Here is a 21,588-nt window from a genome sequence, read left to right as displayed (position 1 = left end):
TCGCGTTAGGAACCGGATTATTTAGATGGGAACGATATCGTTTCAATCGGGCTAGAAGGATGGGAGGAGCTGACTGCGATGGGGACTGTCCTTGGGGGAGTTGCCCTTTCTGTCCCCATCCGTCGTGGCTGTCGCCATTTTTTCTTCCCTCACCCCTTTGTCCGCTGTGGTCTTTCAATAAGAGATAAGGATTATTTTTATTTTTTATTTTAATGGTTTACAGGCGCTTAATCTCTTCAGCGCTTTAAGCGCCTGAAGTCTCGGCTGCTCAAGCGCCTGCATCTGCAAAGGACTACAAGGCTTCTCCCGGTGGATTGCAACCTTCCCTCTGTGTGGGGAGAGCCCATTTCTAACGGAGGAGAGGCAAGAAGGGAAGGCTAAGAGGCATTCCCTGCCCGCTTGGGCTCTGATCTCGCCCAGGCAGGGAAGGGAAGGCTCCTCACGAGGAGGCATCTGATCTCGCCCAACTCTCAGATTCTAAGGTCTATCCACCTAGCCTCTGTTTTAGCTTGGAACTAGGGTCCCCTTTCTCTGCCTCCTTCTGCCATGCAGGAACTCCCTAATCAAAGGGCTCAAGCAGAGGCTGGGTGGGCATGTGTCATTGGGGATGCTTTGACAGAGAGTTCCTGTGTGGCAGAAGGGGGGATTGGACTAGAAGGCTCTTCCTGGGGTCCCTTCCAACTCTCAGATTCTAAGGTATATCCACCCAGCCTCTGTTTTAGCTTGGAGGTAGCGGCCCCTTTCTCTGCTTCCTTCTGCCATGCAGGAACTCCCTAATCAAAGGGCTCAAGCAGAGGCTGGGTGGGCATGTGTCATTGGGGATGCTTTGACAGAGAGTTCCTGCGTGGCAGAAGGGGGGGTTGGACTAGAAGGCTCTTCCTGGGGTCCTTCCAACTCTTAGATTCTAAGGTCTATCCACCCAGCCTCTGTTTTAGCTTGGAACTAGGGTCCCCCTTCTCTGCCTCCTTCTGCCATGCAGGAACTCCCTAATCAAAGGGAGTTTCCTAATCAAAGGGAGTCTCGCCCTAATCAATGGGGGGGGGGGATAGAGCCTTTCTTCCTCTCTTTCTCAAACGGAATCTGCCTTCTCCTCCTACCCTAGAAAGGGAATCTTTGGGAAGAGTGCTCCCTCCCTGTTTTGCCAGAAGCCTCCCCCATTCATCTGAGGGCTCTGTCAAGGGATTCTCCCTGGCTGTCTTGGTGTGAGACATGAACAAAACCTATCCCATAGTTCCTCTGGAAAGAGCTTCGGTTTCCTACTAATAAATTCGCTTTGCCACAAGCTTCCCCCTTTCATCTCTGGGCTCTGTCAAGGGATTCTGCCTGACTGTCTTGGTGGGAGACATGAAGAAAACCTATCCCATAGTTCCTCTGGAAAGAGCTTGGGTTTCCTACTAAATTCGGAGGGAAAATGTATATAAGGCTGACAGCGCCCTGGAAAACCTATCCCATAGTTCCTCTGGAGAGAGCTTTGGTTTCCTATTAAATTCGCATTGCCAGCAGCCTCCTTCATTGATCTCTGTGGGCTCTCTGAAGGGATTCTCCCTGGCTGTCTGAGGAGACATGAAGCGGGGATGCTGCCCTGGAAAACCTATCCCATAGTTCCTCTGGAGAGAGCTTTGGTTTCCTACTAAATTCGGAGGGAAAATGTATATAATAAGGCAGACAGCGCTTATGACGTGTGATCGTTTAAGCGCCTTGATTGGTTCATTTAAAAAAAAAACCGCCAAAAAATAAATCGAATCAGAAACGGTCACAGAGATGGAAACGATGTCACAGATACATCGATTCCGAATAATGCGGGTTAACGTTACGTCATTCTGACGTAGTATTGATTGACAACTCCAAATAAGGTATGGAGGAGAAGAATCGCTTTATTTAAACACCGATTTCATGCCAAGTGAGAACGCTTACTGAACGCTTGCAGGTAAAAAATCCGAATTAAACAAGCAGATGGGAACGATGAAAAAAGCGATTCTGAAAGCGGGATAACAACTGTGTTATTTTAATTCGATTTTATTAAAAGCGTTTTATTTTAATTCGTATCAAATCCTAAGTGGGAACAAGCTCTAAGTCTCAGTTTAGAGGGCAAACCCCCTCTGAACAAATTCTGCAAGCAAAACCCCAGGAAAGAGTTGCCATTAAGTCAGAAGCAACCCGAAGGCACACAACAAAAACTACCCATTCAAAACCCAATACTGTATACTAGTTGCTGCTCTGTAAGAGCAGTCTTTTGTACGGTATAAAACAGAGCCCAAAATCCCTAAGAAGTATTCAAACACCTTCTGAGATACATCTGAGACCAGGCAATTTCAGTCTCTCTGGAACAGCACTGCATAGGCATCACCAAGAGATACTGCTCAGGAATTCTAAAACCCACCAACAGGCACAGCCATCTATCAGACATGGCTATCAAATCAGATCTTCAAATGTAATATATCTGAATTTAGTTAAATAGAAGAGCTGTAAGGCACACACAAAATTAGGGATGCAAAGAGATTTTGTAACATCTTTTAATCTATTTATGGAGTTTATCATACGAAGGAGATTGGGAGTTTATTCCGTGAATATCCTGGAAAAATCGCGTAATTACTTGAAACGATTCCACACAACGTCGCACAAAACCATTAAAGTGGTTACTTTCAGGATTTGGGTGACAATGCATTTCGATATCACTTTATTTGGGTAACTGCATGTGATAATCATCCGTGCAATTACCCGCCATTTTTCACTTTATTTGCAGGATGCTTTAAATGCGCTTTAATCTCTCTTTAATGCCGAAATTAGCCCCAGTGTGATAAACTCCTGAGTGAAAACTGCTGTAGTCTCAAAGGTGCTACAAGATCCCTTTGCAGACTGATACCGCAGACTCCAATCTGAATTCTACCCACAAAATTAGGAAATTAGGGAATTCAAACCTATGTTTGCATTCAAAATTTTAGTATATATTTATATTGCCTTTAAAATTAGAATTTTTAACCAGATAACTGATATTGAAATATTTTAAATATCAAGCTCAAACTTAAGATTTGCAAATTCAATATGTATAATTTAATGTCTTTTCAGTACATCTGACAAGCTGAGTGTGTTTTTTATTGTCCTTTCTTCAGGAATAAAACTAGGATCTGAAGCCTACTGGTTAGTCCCAACTAGAGTAAAACCGTTGAATCTGATGTTGAATGTTGCATCAATACATATGTAAATCACATTGATTCAGTAGGTCTACTTTAGTTGGGACTAACAATTTAGGCTCAGAGCTGTGAACATATTTGGGCTTGCAACCTAAGTGTATCTCCACCTCTTCCACCAATTAACATATGTTGAAGTTGGTTTCTCTGAGCCCTCCATGGCTACCAGTGGGTATAACACAAAAATCCTCCCATTCTGTTGACCCAAAAGTGAGAGGATGATTTAAATCCAATTAGGTCAGGTACTAGTATCATTAATAGTCAATCTAGGAGGGGAATTTTGCTTGCTGATAAATATAGCTACTAGTGAAACTAGAAACAGTTGGCATGGTGTAGTGGTTTGAATCTTGGACTACAACGCTGGAGATCAGGGTTCAATTCCCAGCTGGCCATGAAACCCACTGGGTGAGCTTGGGCAAGTCACACTCTCTCAGCCTCAGAGGATGGCAATGGCAAATCCCCTCTGAAGAAACCTGCCAGGAAATCCCATGATAGGTCGCCATAGATCAGAAATTACTTGAAGGCACACAACAACAACAACAACAACAACAACAACAACTAGTTTCCTTAAGTAGAACACAGATATCAACACATAATGCAAGTTTAGTACCAACTCTGAAAAGAATGGTTTTCTAATAACAGATACTTTTTGTTTCAGTTTTTAGAATACAGAGCAAACGTTCAAATGTGATCCTATCCATGGTAACGTATGCATAAGAGCACACGTATACATGGTACAGGTAAATCTCGTTTGACTCAGGGAGACCTACTTTGCAATAAATCTAGGACTGCACTGTTAGAGAAGTGGAATTTACAAGGCATCCTACCGGAAGGCAGCCTAGCAGTAAGCTCAGCCATACTCCTGATTTTGAAAGAGAGGCACAGCTGTGAAGCCAACACATCATGTGTGGGCTTACATCAAGAAAGGGAAGGGATTTTCACACACACAAAGAAGGTTAATTTGGTATTTCCTTAAATCTGTCTGTAATCTAAAATCACAATTAGCTATTACTGGGACAATGGAAGCGTGGACCACAGGCCACCCCAGCAGCCTTTCTGGTCCCTCATCCCTAGTTGCTATGGGATTAAGGCCTGCCGTTTTGCATTATGTCTGACAATAACAATGCTTTCAGACATTGTTCAACTGGCAGGCAGGCGCTTCAGAGGTTTTTATTTGTGAAAAATCTCTTACACAGCAAAATCCTGCCTGAAAAGGAGGGTTCTTTTAAATTTCAATAGGATTATGAAATAGGTTGAAGTAATCAAAATGACAGCACAATTATTTCATAAATACCTTTGATAACCCCACATGAGAGATTATCTGACTTCTTTTTCTTTCAGATCTGGGCTGTGTGTGTGTGTGTGTGTGATTTGTTTTGCTTTCCTATTTATTTGTCCTCTCGCTCTCCCCCTCCCAGTACACATTCACATAGGCATGGTAGAAACAACAACAAAGTAATTGTCAACCAGCATTTCCCAAACGTTGGTCCTCCAGGTGTTTTGGACCACTATATCGGGAGGAGTACATATTAACATCTCTTGAACACCATGGTGTGATAATCTCCTTCAAATCCCAGAAGTCCTAATCAGTTTGGCCAGCAATCAGAAATTCTAGAATCTGGAGCCCAAGGGCTCATTCCCACTTACATTTAAACCAGTGTGCGATTCACCTTCACTCTGTCTTGGTAAATCGATTCCAAAAGGTCCATCATTCCCACTATGAAAGCAGATCTTTTCATTATGTCCTTGTAATCGCTTCTTTTTTGACATGATTGTCATCCCCACTAGTTTGCACCACTTCAAAATGCATGTCATTCATCTATGTGTCATCAGTGACATAAGCGGCAGCCTGGGCAGTCCAGCTTGGGAACTGTGTGTGTGTGTGTGTTGATAGAAGATTCGATTGATTGATTTTGCAAATACTAAAAAACAATATAGAACATTTGATTCATTGGTTTTCCAACTACCTGCCTCATTGCAAGTAACTGCAAAACCAGTCAATCAATTACTTTTTTAAAATCATGCACCCATAGGTCGCACCACAAGCACAAAGGCAGCACTGGGGTGGGGGGTGGGATGGTGGATCTACCAAAAACTGAGGAGGGATGGTAAACACCCCTCTGCCATTAGTCCCTTGCATCTAGAATGATGTGATACAGATCCGTCATTCCCACTTGTTGAACACACTTTGGAATTGATTTTTTTCAAAAGAACCATTAAAAAACGAATGTCTGGAAAAACCAGGGGGGGGTTGCGTTTGTCTCACTTTATCATGACAGAAATTGATCAAAGTGGGATTGGAACCGGTATCAAATGGGAATGACGGTCATATAACCCAATCAGCGATTCGTTTTAAATCATAGTGGGAATACCCCCCAAAACTTCTGGAAGACCAAAGTTTGGGAGACACTGACATTTCTTGCTTACAAAGCCAACACCATGTTCTTAAACCGCTATCAGTCCTACAAAATAGCTGGGACAGATGCATTTTTGCATCTCCTATGTAAGCACATAGATCTTACCTACTCCAGGTTTTAGGCTGGGCAGTTTATCTAGCAATCTTGGGATTAAAGACATATCCTGATAAGAGATGTTAAAAACAACACAACTCCCTCTTCTGCTGTCACTTCTGGGACAGTCTAATCACCCAAATTTTACCAATCACTCCTTGTAGTCCTTTAGTGGATTTCCTGCATACAGCAAATGCTATGTCATATCACTTCTTAGCTGCAAGGGTTGCCACTCTACTCAAAACTAAGACAACCAAAAGAAAGACGGAAGGAAGGAGGGAAAGAAAGAAAACACCACACTCCCCAATAGGTCTGCCTGATCCAGTTACCGTGTTAAGAGCCAAGTTACCCCTCAGCGCTGCTGGTGTAATTCCATAAAGCACAGCCGCACCAGCCACTCCTCCCAGGACCTGGGCAACCACGTAGAAGATAGCGCGGAAGAAGGAAAGCTGAGAGCCCAGCAGGAAGGCTACGGTAACAGCCGGATTGATGTGGGCACCACTCACATGGCCTAGAGACTGCACCATGGTGGCTGCCACCAAACCAAAGGCCAAGGCCACCTGCAGAACGTTAATAGGGCCAATGACCCAACGCAATGAGGCCCCCAGGCCAAAAAGTACATAGATCATGGTGCCAAAGAACTCGGCAAAGACAGCCCTCCAAAAGGAGGACGAGCGTGCCTCCCACATGACAGGGCAGGAGAGGTTGGTTTGAAGTGGCAGCAGGACAGTCCTCAATCTTACTGCTGCTCCATACACAGACCCAAACCCACCACTTTCTGTTGGGGCTGTGACTTTTATAAGGCTCCCTAGGCTATGCCAGCCCTGGAGGTGGGAACTTAGCTCAACTAACTGAGCTCTCTTAACTCTTCACTGACCAGATGGGGAAGCTGTAATGCCCTTATAAAAGGCTGAAGATGTATGAGGGTTCCCAGAATCTTCTACTGCCATCCAAGCATTGATCCCCAATAGATTCACCCCCTTCCTGCAATTCAGCTTTCCCAGAAGCTGGGGTCATCTCTCAGTGAAGAGGCTTCATTCTAGGGTTCCTTGTTTGTAAGTGTTGGTTGGATGCATCAGGTGTCCTTTGTTCTCTGAAGTACGTGTGTTGTTAACAGGTTTCTTGTAGGGAAGGGAACCTCCATCCTGTTCTCTGTACCGAGAGAATTTCATAAAGGGACTAGTACAAACTGCAAATGGTCCTACGACTCTGTGGAGATGCATCTGAAGCTCCCTTTATTCAGTGCTGTTACCGTCTGCTGAAAAAAGAATGGAATAGACACAATGTCTGCACTGCAACAAGTTTTCTGGACTGAGTGTGGGACAGAGGGTGGGAGCCTGATGTGTTGCATGAATGCAATTGTATTGTTTTAAGGGTTACAAATCAAGCTCAGGGCTCTTTTAATTACTCTTTTAGACTGTGTGTATGTGTTTCCAAGTCGCCTATTGGCTATGGAAACCCCATGAATTTCATAGCATTTTCTTAGATAAGGAATCGTGAGGTGGTTTTGCCAGTTCCTTCCTCTGAAAGATAGTCTAGATCACCTAATATTCCTTGGTAGCTTCTCATCCCAGTACTAACCAGGGCTGACTCGTTTTAGCTTCCAAGATCAGATAATATTTGGTGCCTTTCAGGTATAATAAGCCTATTCTTATACCCTAAAGTGGGGGGTTTGGTTATACCAAAATCTTACTCAGCACAGACACTGATTATGCTGGCTGAGGAATTCATGAAGTTGTAGTTCAAAACAAGTTGTCTGAGCTCTAGTTAGAAATGCCTAGGCAGTTGGATATGGTTTGAGAATACAAATGATGAGCTTTAGACTGATCTTGACCTCTCACCTCCTCAAGGTGCCCAGACTCCAAAGAAGGTATTATCTGCAAGAGATAGTTTGAGGCCTTGCGCTATTAATTCAACAACTGGAGACAAATCAAGCTGGTAAGAGAGAGGCTAGCAATATCCTATTAATAAACTCCATAGAGGTTGATGGTTCCATTCCAAAGCCTTTGCAGTCAAGGGTAGCTAAGATATTCACAAGTCACAACTAACTTGTCTTATTGATTTCAGGGGTTCTGCTTTAGATGTGGTGGTGTCTGGATCTGATAGTGTGGTGTGCATTGCAAAATATTCCAGCAGATACTTCTTGCAGAGTTCTCCTGTATTCCTACTAAAATTAGACTTTTTGAACTGCATATATGTGCATGTGCACATCACAGGAATGCTCCACTGGGCTAAATGGAACCAATTGCCACAGGCATAAGTCTGTAGTATATTATCTGTTCAAACTGCTACATGAGTACCAACCCTCATTATTAATGAGACTGAAGATTTCCAGAGCAAAACCTCCAGATGATGTTCCCAGACTGAATTTTTTCCTCCTACAACAGGAATTCTGGAGCTTTCTACTGTAGGTAAGAAACACCCCTTGGAAAGTGAGTAGGATTTGGTATATGAGTGGGAGGGAGGGCAGAAAGTAGATCAGAATCCAGCAATAGCTCTCTGGCTTATTTGCAGTAGATTGGCAAGTATATCTAATGCACCTTTGTTTAATGATAATAACAGCATGAACCCTAAATTATATTTAATGCTGAGGGTTATAAAGAGGAACAAAAATTTGTGTGAAGGGCGTTGAGCTCCTTTCAATTCTGGTATTCAAAACAAATTTCTGGGTTTAGAATTACTTAGTTTTAAGTGCACATCTTTTATGATAGGTCAATAGCTTGTTCTTGGGGTTCTAGAAACAAAATGTAGAACCTCTAAGGCTGTGTCTGCACTGCAGAATTAATGCAAGTTGACACCACTTTAACTGCCATGGCTGAATGCTATGGAATTCTGGGATCTGTAGTTTTGTTAGATATTTAACCTTCTCTGTCAGAGAGCTCTGGTGGCACATCAAGCTACAAATCCCAGGACTGCATAGGATGGAGCCATGACCATTAAAGGATAGCAGATGTTGTTGTTTTTAATTGTTGCTTGCTTATTTTAGCCAACTCTATTTTATATTATTACCTATTGTTTTATACGTATTTTGTAGATTGTACACCATTGACAGGTTTTATTTTTATTGATTTGATCATTTGTATGTACAGCGCTGTGTACATTTACAGCGCTATAGAAATAAACTATAATAATAATAATAATAATAACAACAACAACAACATTAAAGTGGTGTCAAACTGCATAAATTCTGCAGTGCAGATGCAGCCTAAAGAGTCTAAAGTCTCTCCACCCTTGCTCTTAATTTTAACTTGGACTTATTCTAAGGGTCGGCTGTTTTGTTAACATATTTTGAAGACTGAATTTTAAAAAGCTAACTTCTTATAGGTTCACGTCACAAGTATTACACATAATTCATTCCAAGCATTTAAAAAATTCAATTGACTTCAGTGTGGGTAGATTTAAGCACAAACTTGACTTGCTTATTAAGGAGATAAATATGACTTCAAAATGCCTTACTTGGCTCAAATACACCTCATATTTTTCCACCTTCAAGTAAAACATGTGGGATGATCTTCCAGGCAACAAAATCTTTGTTAATATTTAATCATCAGAAACTGATGATTATTTTTTCTTTAACTATTGTAAATATTTATTTATTGGATTGGCATATTTATTTTAACTGGCTAAGGATGTATTCTTGTACTAGAAATATAAAGTCCAGGGAAAATTTAGGATAAAAACTTTGCTAGTAGAATGTAATGCATGCTTCTCCTTGCCACACACAGATGCACAGTGGCACACTACAAAGTACACCAGTGGAGCACACCTGATACATCATCATTTTTGAGACTCATCCAAAGACCCTTTCCACAAGGGTGTACCTGGCTGTAGCACTGAATAAGCTAGGGGTGTGAATTGTGCAAGATGTTGTAGAACTGCATCTCACATCAGTCCTTGTCAGCATCTTCTAAAGTCATTTGCACAGCACTACATTGCTAAGATCAGGGGCATTCACATTTTTAATATGATTTGCATAATTGGGAGATAATGGTAGTATCATTGCTTCAGTATGTTGACAATAGTTAAAAGAATCTGTCTTCACTTCCATGTATGAGGAAGAGACTGAGTTATCAGAACTATTATTATTTATTATTTATTATTATTATTTTATATCCCGCCATTCTCCCAATATAGGGACTCAAGGTGGCAACATTTGATCAGGCGACAAGGCATGTTTGATCACTCAATATGCCTAATCATGATGTAGCACACTATTTCCTGGGCAAAAGTGTTCCTCCTACTTCTAATAATGATCTTCAAATTGAAATTTAGTCCATTCATGGTCCAAGGTTCTACAATAATCTGTAATGGATGGACTGGGAGACCCTTTACTTTATTTCTAGGACAGCTCCCCCCCCCCAATTATGCCAAATTTCGAGGCCAGTTCCATAGTTGCTCTCTAAACCTGCATCCACACTCCATAAATAATCCAGTTTGACACCACTTTCACTGTGAAGGCTCAATGCTATGAAATTCTGGGCACTGTAGTTTATTGTGGCACCAGAGCAGAGCTCCATTCTGTTCTGGGGCCACAACAAACTAAAATTACCAGAATTGGACAGCATTGAGCCATGATAGTTACAGTGGTGTCAAATTGGATTATTTATGCAATGTGGATGCAGCCTTAAAATGTACCAGGCCCAGCCTTATCGTTTGGCAAGGTAGTGCATAATCCCTGACATCAAGATCTGGTAGTACTATTAGAAAGTTATTAGTTGGTACCTGTTTATTGTACTGGAATGTCATTTAGAGCATCTGCCCCAAGCACCAGCATGACTTGGATAATTTTCAACCCCAAGGCTACCCATACTCAGGGGACTTATCCTCTGGGTGTACATATGTGTGATTTCTACATACCATACAATCCTGTACTTGGATGTGAAATCTGAACATTTCTGTTATCTGAAACAAAAATAAAAAACAGAGCATGACCCATAAGCAACATTAGTAGCACTCTTCCCTGGCACCTGGGCAAGCAGTAAAACCCTATCAACCCCAAGGGTTTCAGAATACAGTGTACTCTAGAGGCTGTGTAAAATGGGTTGGTATCATTGTGCCTAGAATTGATCAATGATGTTGGGAAAGAAGATGCCCACCCATCAGCACTAACACAAGAGGCTTAAGAGTGTAGCTACAAACAGTAGCAAAATCAGGACATGGATTTCCCCCTGACCAAAGAAGTATGACCCATCTGAAATTGATCATGGAAACTACAGTCATAATTCCACTGCCTTCTTTATCAACAATTACCTTCACACTGACAGAAGACTCTTTTGCCACGCCTGGATACACAACTGCCGTGGTGAACAATACTGTGGATTTCTCTGTATATTAAGCTATCTACTTCTGGCAATTCCCAGCACCTGGTGAGAATTTTATTCCCACCTCTGAGTGGGTTTCTTTTTCATTTAAATACATATTACAGTACTGTAGAATAATACAGTCCCTTCTCTTCTCTTTCTTGCTTCTTTTGTAAAAACATATTTGTAGAGTTACAGTGCTATAGTGAACCAATTAAGTAGCATTTTTGCACTTAAGTAATTCTTCAGGGTTTTTTTAAGGAGGAAATTTTCCATTTGAATCATGAAATTACTTCAGAAAACCATGTTCCAGTTTCTAAAAACAAAACAAAACATTGGAAGAACCTTAGTGCAGATTCAGTAAATCATTATAAACAGCTCTCCCCAAAAGAGTGAAATGAATAGATGCAGAGGCGATAACAGCAGCATAACTCAGTAGATTGTAAGAGCTTTCACTTGTTTAGAGCAGACAAGAGCCCCCAAATGACAAACTGAATAACTAGTGATTTGATATCCTTTTGTGGCTACCTAATAGAATGGCCAGCCTTGCAACCAAGGCATAAACCAGGCCTTCTCGGACTGGAGTATCTGAGAATAACGGCTCAGCAAAAAGGATGAGGATAAAACTAGAGGCACACACATATACCATGCTCAAAACGAGGCTTCTGGGATATTTGTCACCACAGCATTTTGGAGCAGAGGTTTAGTCAGAGCTGTTTAAGAGACTCCAATGCTCCAGAGGATTTATTAGCCTGCTCAGTGATTGGGCAGGCAGGACAAAAACCGCCAGACCTGAAAGCAACCGGGACAATAGGACTTGCTGGACTCAGCATTTTACCAGGCCCAGCTTGTTCCAGGCGCATGGAGAGGGAATCAAAATGTATGCAGCACACACACACTGTTGCAGCCTCCCATTTTATTGTGCATCAAGTTTACAGAAGGGGTTGGCTTATGCCTGTTGTTGAACTCCACCCATGTGGCAAACAGAACAAAGAGGTGCACTGGGTCTTTTTGAGATGTTCTCTGAGTGTTGCTACACAGTGGTGGGGGGAATGAGATGAAGGGGAACAGATTTGCCAGTGGTCATATGATAAAAACAGTGTCAGTGAAATGAAACCTAGGTGGCCTACTTTCCAGTTCCACCTTTGTAGTCACCAAAAATAACCTGGTTCCTAGTTCCTCCTGCTTATCTCCAGGGATTAAGAGAACACAAAAATTCTGGCTTCCAGCCTTTCTCCCTGTGTTAGCCCATCAAAGTCCCTCATGTTCTCTAAGCAGGGGAATAGATTCCCCATAGTTTTGCAGAGACAGATGACCTTGGAGCAGTTTCTAAGCATACTTTCCCCAGAAATGGACAGCTAGGTCAGGAAATGTGGAACAGGGAATATGCCAGCATGGTATAGTGATTTGAGTGCTGGAATATGACCTTGGAGACTAGATCTTGGCCATGGAAACCCACTGGATGATCTTAGGCAAGTCACATTCTCTCAGCCTCAGAGGGAGGCACTGACAAAACCCCTTCTGAACAAATAATAATAATAATAATAATAATAATAATAATTTATTTATATACCACTTTTCCAAAACTGATCAAAGTGGTACACAACAAAGAATACAAAATACAATAATCAAAAACAACAACACGAAATGATGCCAAGTAAACTTCATGATATGGTCGCAGACTGGCATAATGGGGTCAGGATAGATTGTGTGGGACACACAGCTCTGTCTTCCAGTAGTAGCTTACACTTTGTAAACCACTTAGTACATCAGTAAGAGATATAGAAATGTACTTGCTATTGCTGTTGCTATTGCTAGTAGGATTGCCAGAGTAAAAACTGGAAAGGGTTCCTGTCCCTTTAATGGCTGTGTGACAAGCAACACCTGCTGAAATTTTCTCTTCTACACAGCCATTAAAGAGACAGGAGCCCTTTCCATCTTTCACTCTGCTGCCACTCCTACCTCACAAGGTCTGCCCCCTGAAATAGAGCTCTGCCTCATGCCAGGACTGGCACTGCAGTGTTCCTTAAAGGGCTTCACATCCCTAATCCACTTTAGTGCCAGGGCCAAGATAGTCATATGCATGGGAGATAACAGAAGTGAGTGACATGGCAAGGAAGTGTTAATAAGGGTGGCATAACAGCACAGTTAAGAGGATGGCCAGTAGTCATTGCTGTGGATTCCTACTCAGTGCCGTGTTCCCCCTTGCAAGGTGGCTTGGCAGGAGCAGGAGCAGAGAGTGAAGAATGAGACATACTGGCTGCCTCCACAATTTCAATGTCACGGCAGGACAGGCAGGCAACTAGCTTTTCCCGTGAAGCACTGTGAGCCAAGAAAAATTCGTAGGATACTCCAGCAAGAACAGCGCCCAGTGTGGGGCCAAGCCAGTACACCTGGGAGAGAAACAAAAAGGGAGAGGCTGGGTAAGAGAGAGCACAAAGTAGGTTTGAAAGCAACAGGTAATCCAGAGGAAAGGGGTGAGGGGGAGAGAAGATGGCACAAAAGTAATTGAGATTGGTAAGGTGGCCATTTTACATTGCAGTTGAACCACCTTGATGGGGCATCAAGAGAGACAAGCAAGCATTGCCTTAGGAGGGCCTAAGTAAATCTAGAGTATCCACAAAACTAGAGTATCCAGAGGAGGTACTGATGGCAACCACATCTGAAAGAAAACTACATTCACAGCACTTCCTTCATGTATGCAGACTTCAGGCTCAGCTCCTCAATTATAAAATTCAGGGAATGGAGAACTACTTAAATACATAGTACCAGAGACAAGGTAGTATGTTATTCATCTCTGAACAGAATTCCAACAAGCATCTGCTCACCCAGTGATGCTCCCAGATTCCTGTCACTACTGCAGGTCCCAGTGATCGGGCCGGATTCATACTGCCTCCAGAGAATGTGCCCTGTAAAAGCATCATATTGGCACAGTCAGTGATGGTCATGTACCATTGTCTTCCTTTGTTCCAGGAACTGGTTTGCAGTCAGTCTTTCTTTTTAAAAAACCCAAAAAACTCTTGTCTTTTTAACTGGTGTTTATCATTTGTCATTCTTAAAGCAACCTAGCTGGACTAGGTACTGCACAGAGATTGAGAGATAGGAAAGTAACACATGCCTATCTCTTGGTATTTAAACAATTCAGCTTGCAGATAATTTAATGTTGTATATGTAAAATGTTGGTTTGTGTGCCAAAGAAAACCCAAGCAACAAAAATCCAGATTCTGCAGGCAGAACCTCCCAGTTCTGTGCTATGCAGAAATCATGCAAATACATACATTTCCTTATAAAATTATTCTGTATGCAAATGCATAGTTTCTCTGGTACACTCCTCCACTCATGATGATAATGACAATGACACCATAATACTTGGAACATCCCACATTATCCAATGACATTTAACTGATTTCAAAACTGAAACTTAAGGTGTGTGATGTGATGGTACCTTCTTTAAGACCTAGGTTGATTCCACAAAGAGGAACTATGTATTTCATACAGAATAACCAAGTACCTTCTGAATTAGAGAGGTGGAATCAGCCTAGTTCTTAAAGAAGGTCCAGTCCTGTCACACACCTTAAGTCTCAGTTAAATGTCATTGGATAATGTGGGATGTTCCAGGTACTGTGGCGTCATTGTCATTATCATCATCAGTGTTGTCACTGTTGTTTCATTATTTCAATGGAGTAATCCTCTTCTAAGCCCATGCAGGTGTAAAATCTCTCCCCTGCTTGATGCCTGATCTTAGAAGGGGATTACTCCATTGAAACAATGAAACAACACCAACAACACTGATGATGATAATGACAATGACACTACACTATCGGAACCATTGGCAATAATCTTTGAGAACTCCTGGAAAACAGGAGAGATCCCAGCAGACTGGAGGAGGGCAAACATTGTCCCCATCTTCAAAAAGGGAAAAAAGGAGGATCCTAACAATTATCGTCCAGTTAGTCTGACATCTATACCAGGAAAGATTCTAGAGCAGTTCATTAAACAGAGAGTCTGTGAACATCTAGAAAGCAATGCCATAATCACAAAAAGTCAACATGGGTTTCAGAGAAAGAAGTCATACCAGACAAACCTGATCTCTTTTTTTTAATAAAAATTACCAGCTTGTTAGATGAAGGGAATGCTGTGGATACAGTATATCTTGATTTCAGTAAGGCCTTTGACAAAGTTCCCCATGATATTCTTGCAAACAAGCTTGTCGAATGTGGGCTAGACAAGGTAACTGTTACATGGATTTGTAATTGGTTGACTGGCCGAACCCAAAGGGTGCTCAACAATGGCTCCTTTTCATCCTGGAGAGAAGTGACCAATGGGGTCCCACAGGGTTCTGTCCTGGGTCCAGTGCTATTCAACATCTTTATCAATGACTTGGATAACAGAATTGCGGGCATACTTATCAAATTTGCAGAATACACCAAATTAGGAGGAGTAGCTAATACCTCAGAGGACAGGATCAAGATTGAAAATTACCTTGATAGATTGGAAAGCTGGGCCAAAGCTAACAAAATGAATTTCAACACGGAGAAATGTAAGGTACTGAATTTAGGGCGGAAAAATGAAATGCACAGATATAGGATTATGGGGGACACCTGGCTGAATGAAACTACGTGTGAAAAGGATCTGGGAGTCCATGTAGACCACAAATTGAACATGAGTGAACAGTGTGATGCGGCAGCTAACAAGGCCAATGCGATTTTAGGCTGCATCAATAGAAGTATATTGTCTAAATCAAGGAAAGTAATAGTGCCACTCTATTCTGCTCTGGTCAGGCTCCACCTGGAATACTGTGTCCAATTCTGGGCACCACAATTCAAAAAGGATGTTGAGAAACTGGAGCATGTCCAAAGGAGGGCGACTAAAATGGTGAAAGGTCTGGAAACCTTGCCCTATGAGGAACGACTCAGGGAGCTGGGGATGTTTAGCCTGGAGAAGAGAAGCTTAAGAGGTGATATGATAGCCCTGTTCAAATTTGAAGGTATGTCATGTTGAGAAGGAAGCAAGCTTGTTTTCTGCTGCTCCAGAGACTAGAACACGGAACAATTGATGCAAACTACAGGAAAAGAGATTCCACCTCAACATTAGGAAGAACTTCCTGATAGTAAGGACTGTCTGACAGTGGAACAAACTCCCTTGGAGTGTAGTGGAGTCTCCTTCCTTGGAGGTCTTAAAACAGAGGCTGGATGGCCATCTGTCAGGGATGCTTTGATTTGGATTTCCTGCATGGCAGGGGATTGGACTGGATGGCCTTTGCGGTCTCTTCCTACTCTATGATTCTATGATTCTATAACACTGATGGTGATTCCACCTTTCTAATTCAGAAGGTACCTGGTCATACAACATAGTTCAACATCAACATGGATCAACAATAGCTTTTAAGAGTCTATTTAAATCCCAGGAAGTTACTGTACTCAGATTTAATGCTGAGTAGAAGTGAATAGACTGGAACTCTGCTTCACATGCTTGTTGAGAAAATGTCCCCAAACAGTGAGAATTACATTTGGCTTCATTCACCCTACATACTGCTAGAATGTGGTCTCCAAGAGCCCTCCCAAATTGGAATTTCACCCTGGAGAGTGGGGCAAGTGTCCCTCCCCCACCCCTTGCATTAAAGGGACATCATGCTTGACTAAGGAGGCGCTTACTGCAGCTAAGGCTCCTGCTATCACAGAGAAGCCAATGGCCAGGATCCCAGGCTCGCCCATTTCACGCCTCCGATGGTCTTCGACAGCAAAGATGGTGAGAGCCAGCTGGAAGGTGGAAAAAACCTCCATCCCTAAAGCCTGCCCAGCATTTCTCTCAGTGCTGACCTGAAACAGAGATAAACAAGAGATACAATGGAGAAGAGGAATAGTTGAGCATGGGTACTGTGTGAGAGAGATATTAGTGCCAGGTGACTTTTACATACATCTGTACAGGATCACCAGCATGGTGTAATGCTTTGAGTGCTGGACTATGATTATGAAGACCAGAGTTCAGATCCCCACTCAGCCATGGGAACCCACTGGGTGACTTTGGACAAGTCATGCTTTCTCAGCCCCAGAAAAAGGCAAAGGCAAACTCCCTCTAAACAAATCCTACCAAGAAAACCCCATGACAGTTTTGCCTTAGGGGTGCCATAAGTCAGAAATGACTTGAATGCACACTGTAGCAACTATAAGGAGCCTTGACTTCTAATGTATTTAGAATCAATCTTGCGCATACATTTTTGGGCATTCTATATTAATTGCACCTTTGGATAATCAAAAAGATTTATGTCTAGGATATCAAATGTGAAGTAGTAATTCTCATTATCTCTCTATATTATGAAATATTTAAATGACACTACAAAAATTATATGGCTAACATTTAAAATTGTTACAAACAAGGGGTATGAGGAAAAATTATATGTGTGTGTGTGTGTGTGTGTGTGTGCACGCGCGCATGTTACAGTAACCTTGTGTTAATGTCATTCTAAAGTAAAGTATGTATACTTTGCTATATGCAAGTTGCCTGCTGACTTGTGGAGACCCCATTAATTTCACAGGGCTTTCTTAGGCAAGGAGTACCAGAGGTGGTTTGCCATTGCCTTCCTCTGAAATACCCCTTGGTATTTCCTGGCAGTCTCCCTTTCAAGTACAAACCAGGCCTGGCCCTGCTTAGCTACCAAGCTCAGGATCTGGTAAGTTCAGGGTATTTATTTAGATAATGTCAATTTGATCTCCATTTCAGGTTAGCTGAATATAAAAGTAAGATTCTTGAGGGGGGGGTCAAAAGAAGAGTGTTTGCTTCACTCTATCCAGAGATTTCCACCCTATCCAGAGATTAGTGAATGAGATTTATACAGCCAAGTATTCCGCAGGAGGAAAAAGGACAGCCAATTAGCATACGGTAGCCCCTCCCAATTTGCGGGGATGTGTTTCAGATCACCTTGCAAAAATGGAGACTCGCACATATTCGCGTCCCATAGAAAATAATGGCACACATGCTGCTATTTTATTAATGGCTGCTTGTCCCTCCCACGAAGAGCAAGACCACAGATTCCAAGTCCACAGAAAAGGGAGGGACAACTATATATTTAAAGTAGCCAATAAGGGCAAAAGGACAATGGGAGCAAAAGTGACAGGTAGAGAAGGTTAAGAGGTGATATGATAGCCCTGTTTAAATATATGAAGGGATGTCATATTGAGGAAACAAGCTTGTTTTCTGCTGCTCCAGAGAACAGGACCCGGAACAATGGATGCAAACTACAGGAAAAGAGATTCCACCTCAACATTAGGAGGAACTTCCTGACAGTAAGGGCTGTTCGACAGTGGAACACACTCCCTCGGAGTGTAGTGAAGTCTCCCTCCTTGGAGGTCTTTAAGCAGAGGCTGGATGGCCATCTGTCAGGGATGCTTTGATTGAAATTTCCTGCATGGCCAGGGGTTGGACTGGATGGCCCTTGTAGTCTCTTCCAACTCTACGATTCTGTGATTCTATTATTTTAGGTAGCCACTGCTAGGACTAGGTATTCTGCTTGCTCAATCTAGTGATCAAGATTCCCTTGGCTTCAGTTAGCTAGAATTCAGTAATGATGCACAACCACTAGGCTTATAGTCAATGACATACCACACACCATGACTGATGCAGCCCCTCTGAGAACCAGTAATTACATATTTTAATTTTTATTGCTGGCTAAGGAAGGCAGAATTAACTTTGATTTCTTTGGATATCTTCTTGTGGGTTGGGGAGGTAGAGAGGAGGAAGAAAAGGAAGACAGAGGAATCAGGTAGTTAACTCACCTTTGTGACCAAATGCCCAATGGCTGAGGTAGGCAACACAAGGTAGAAAAACCCAGATGCTAAGATGGCACCCAAACATTGAGCCAAGATATAGGTTGCCGCATGCAAAACATCCAGTTTGCGGGTGCACAGGAAGGCCATGGTAAGTGCTGGATTGACTTGAGCACCACTGATCTCTCCAAAACAGTGAGCCAAGCTGATAGCAACCATGCCAGCTGCAAGGGCTGGCTGGAGCGGGGAAGGGAGCTCCTCTGTAGGACCAGCTGGGGATGAGGCACCCAGCACCACCCAGACAAAGATGAGAGTGCCAGCTGCTTCTGCCAAGAGGCAGCTCCAGAACCTACGGCTCTGCAGTTCCTGAAACAGAAAGAATAAGGAAGGGGTTGTTCTCACTGGCTTATACTCCGGTTTTCAAATCGAATTCAAGGTGTTGCGTTCCTACTGAAACCCAATTTAACTCTAGAACAGTTCTAGATTAACCCGCAATCGTTTCCACTATGATTCGAATCTGTATCGATGTATTTTATTTAATCCAGGTTAGAGGTTTATAAACCGGAGTAAAAAAAATAGAAGGTCGACCCTTCTATTTTTCCTTGATTCGGGATAGGAATCGGAATATTTAAAGGGAACGATTCAGCCTCTGAATTGGGTTAACTGGATGGGAGGAGCGGAGCGCGATGGGCTGGCTCGGGGGAGTCACCCTTTCTTTGTTCCCATCCGTCGTCCGTCGCCATCTTTGCCTCCCTTGTCCCTTTGTCCGCCGAGGTCTTGCAATAAGAGAGCAGGAGCAACAGGAACACCTCCTATTTGCTCCTGCAGGACATATCCCCGCTTCATGGCTTAAAAGACAGTTCAGGGAGCAATCTTCCCCAAAGATTCTCTCCCCATGGGACAGGCAAAGTGAATTTGGGAAACCGAGGCTCTTTCCAGAGGAACTATGGGATGGGTTTTGCAGGACATATCCCTGCATCATGGCTTAAAAGACAGCTCAGGGAGCAATCTTCCCCAAAGATTCTCTCCCCATGGTTCAGGCAAAGCAAATTTGGGGAACCAAGGTTCTTTCCAGAGGAACTATGGGATGGGTTTTGCAGGACATATCCCTGCTTCATGGCTTAAAAGACAGCTCAGGGAGTTCTCTATAAGCATGCATATTAACACAAACATCTGCTCCAGGTGCAGGTGAGGGTCCATGATTGTCGGTAAGGAAAGCAGTAATGGCAAAAGAAGGAGGGAACAGACAACCGGAGGACTCTTAAAAGCTTGGGCACTTATGACACATAATAGCTTAAGCGCCTTCTTATTGGTCATTTAAAAAAAAAAGCGCCAAATTAAAAACAAATTACAAACAGTCAATAAATGGAAACGCAGGAAACAGCTAAACCAGTTTATGTTACTCCGGTTTATTGTGACGTCATGATGATGTCGCTTTGATTGACAGCCGAACAAGGTGAGTGCAAACGAAATAACACTAAAACCGGTTTATATATACACCAATTCATTCTTGAATAGGAACGAAAGCGGATCATTTATAGTGAATCAGTTGGTACATGAGAACGAAGAAAAAAAGTGATTTGGAACACGGGATAACACCCGTGTTATTTTGAATCGGTTTTTTAAATTGTTGTAAATCGTAAGTGAGAACACCCCCAAAAAGTCAACAGGTAGGGGTGTATCCTACCAACAACATAGCACAAAAGACATATACTTTATTGGGATATGCTACTGCAACTATCAAACCTTTCAGTTAAGGTGAGACAGTAGATTCTCTTCATCAGGTTTTATAGCAGCCCTCTGGTCTGTTCAAAGTTATAGTTTAAAATAAAATCACAGTCAGTGTAGATTTTGCTGTATGGATCCACTGGGGATTTAGTTGTATAGATTCAGTATACAGGTTTTACCCGCGCACAACATAGGGATGGATACCTGTTGCTCCAGTGCACCCAAATTAGGCAAGGATTACATAATTTCATCCCATTATTATTATTTAAAAATCTCATCACTCTGACATCTGCAAGGATGAAGAATTGTTAATTTTTAAAAAGTCTATAAGAATACTGTATTAACCAGAAAATCAACCAATCCTATCCTTGAGGCAAAATGAGTGAAGATATGACACTAGCTGAACTAGGCCTTCAAACTCCAAAGTGCTCAAGCATATTCTTTATCTTATTCATTCCCAGCATAATCCTGTGAGGTAACCCACAAGGGCAGGGGTGGGAATCATACAGCCCTCTAGAGTTTGTTTCTGACTTCAAATCCCAACAGCTCTAGCCAGCACTGCCAATGATGAGAAAAGCTGGGAGTGGAAGACCAACAGCATCTGAAAGGCTGCACTTTTCCTCCCTCTGACACTGACAAATTCAGTATATTTAGTCAGAAAAATTAATCACAGTTCTGGAATATGTTTCCTACTAGATCCCAAACAGATCCCCAAAGAAGATCACCCACCCTGCAAAAAGCAATATTCATATCCTAAGCTTCTAGCATTTGGCAATCAAAAGCTACACTTGCAATGAAAATGGAATTTTGACTATCGCTTGCCTTCTGTGTATTGTCATTGTTCCAGACCAAGAACCTTCACAGGGGAGGGAAAGTCTTTGGATAACACCTCTGAAGAATTCAGACTGATAGTGCACCCCAGCATTAGATCCTGCATCCAGTTAGTGAACTCTAGGAAAATATCACTGCTGTTGAACCCTTAGGGTAGGATTAATACTTATATTTAAAATGGAAGAACTCTATGCCTGCCCCTTGGAAACAGTATCTGTCAATCACTCAGAATGTTTAATTCCTGATTCTGAACATCTCAGTACAGTGA

At 42.4% G+C, this 21,588-nt stretch overlaps 2 protein-coding genes across 2 annotated transcripts in view; both read right to left on the bottom strand.

The window, feature by feature from the left end:
- Positions 1-6,440, bottom strand: part of LOC121924227 (major intrinsic protein of lens fiber) — a 27,383-nt gene extending 20,943 nt beyond the window's left edge. Inside the window, exon 1 of the mRNA XM_042455488.1 lies at positions 6,028-6,440. Coding sequence (XP_042311422.1) covers positions 6,028-6,387 — 360 coding nt within the window. The 5' untranslated portion in view covers positions 6,388-6,440. The remainder of the gene's footprint in view (positions 1-6,027) is intronic.
- A 6,540-nt stretch (positions 6,441-12,980) lies between these two features.
- Positions 12,981-21,588, bottom strand: part of LOC121920447 (aquaporin-4-like) — a 9,160-nt gene continuing 552 nt past the window's right edge. The window contains exons 2-5 of the mRNA XM_042447587.1: positions 18,771-19,127; positions 16,653-16,817; positions 13,827-13,907; positions 12,981-13,391 (exon numbers count right to left, since the gene is read on the bottom strand). Of these exons, the coding sequence (XP_042303521.1) occupies positions 13,182-13,391; positions 13,827-13,907; positions 16,653-16,817; positions 18,771-19,127 (813 nt within the window). The 3' untranslated portion in view covers positions 12,981-13,181. The remainder of the gene's footprint in view (positions 13,392-13,826; positions 13,908-16,652; positions 16,818-18,770; positions 19,128-21,588) is intronic.

This window comes from Sceloporus undulatus, chromosome 2, assembly GCF_019175285.1.
Source record: "Sceloporus undulatus isolate JIND9_A2432 ecotype Alabama chromosome 2, SceUnd_v1.1, whole genome shotgun sequence".
Lineage (NCBI taxonomy): Eukaryota > Metazoa > Chordata > Lepidosauria > Squamata > Phrynosomatidae > Sceloporus > Sceloporus undulatus.
This window is presented reverse-complemented; position numbering and strand designations above follow the sequence as displayed.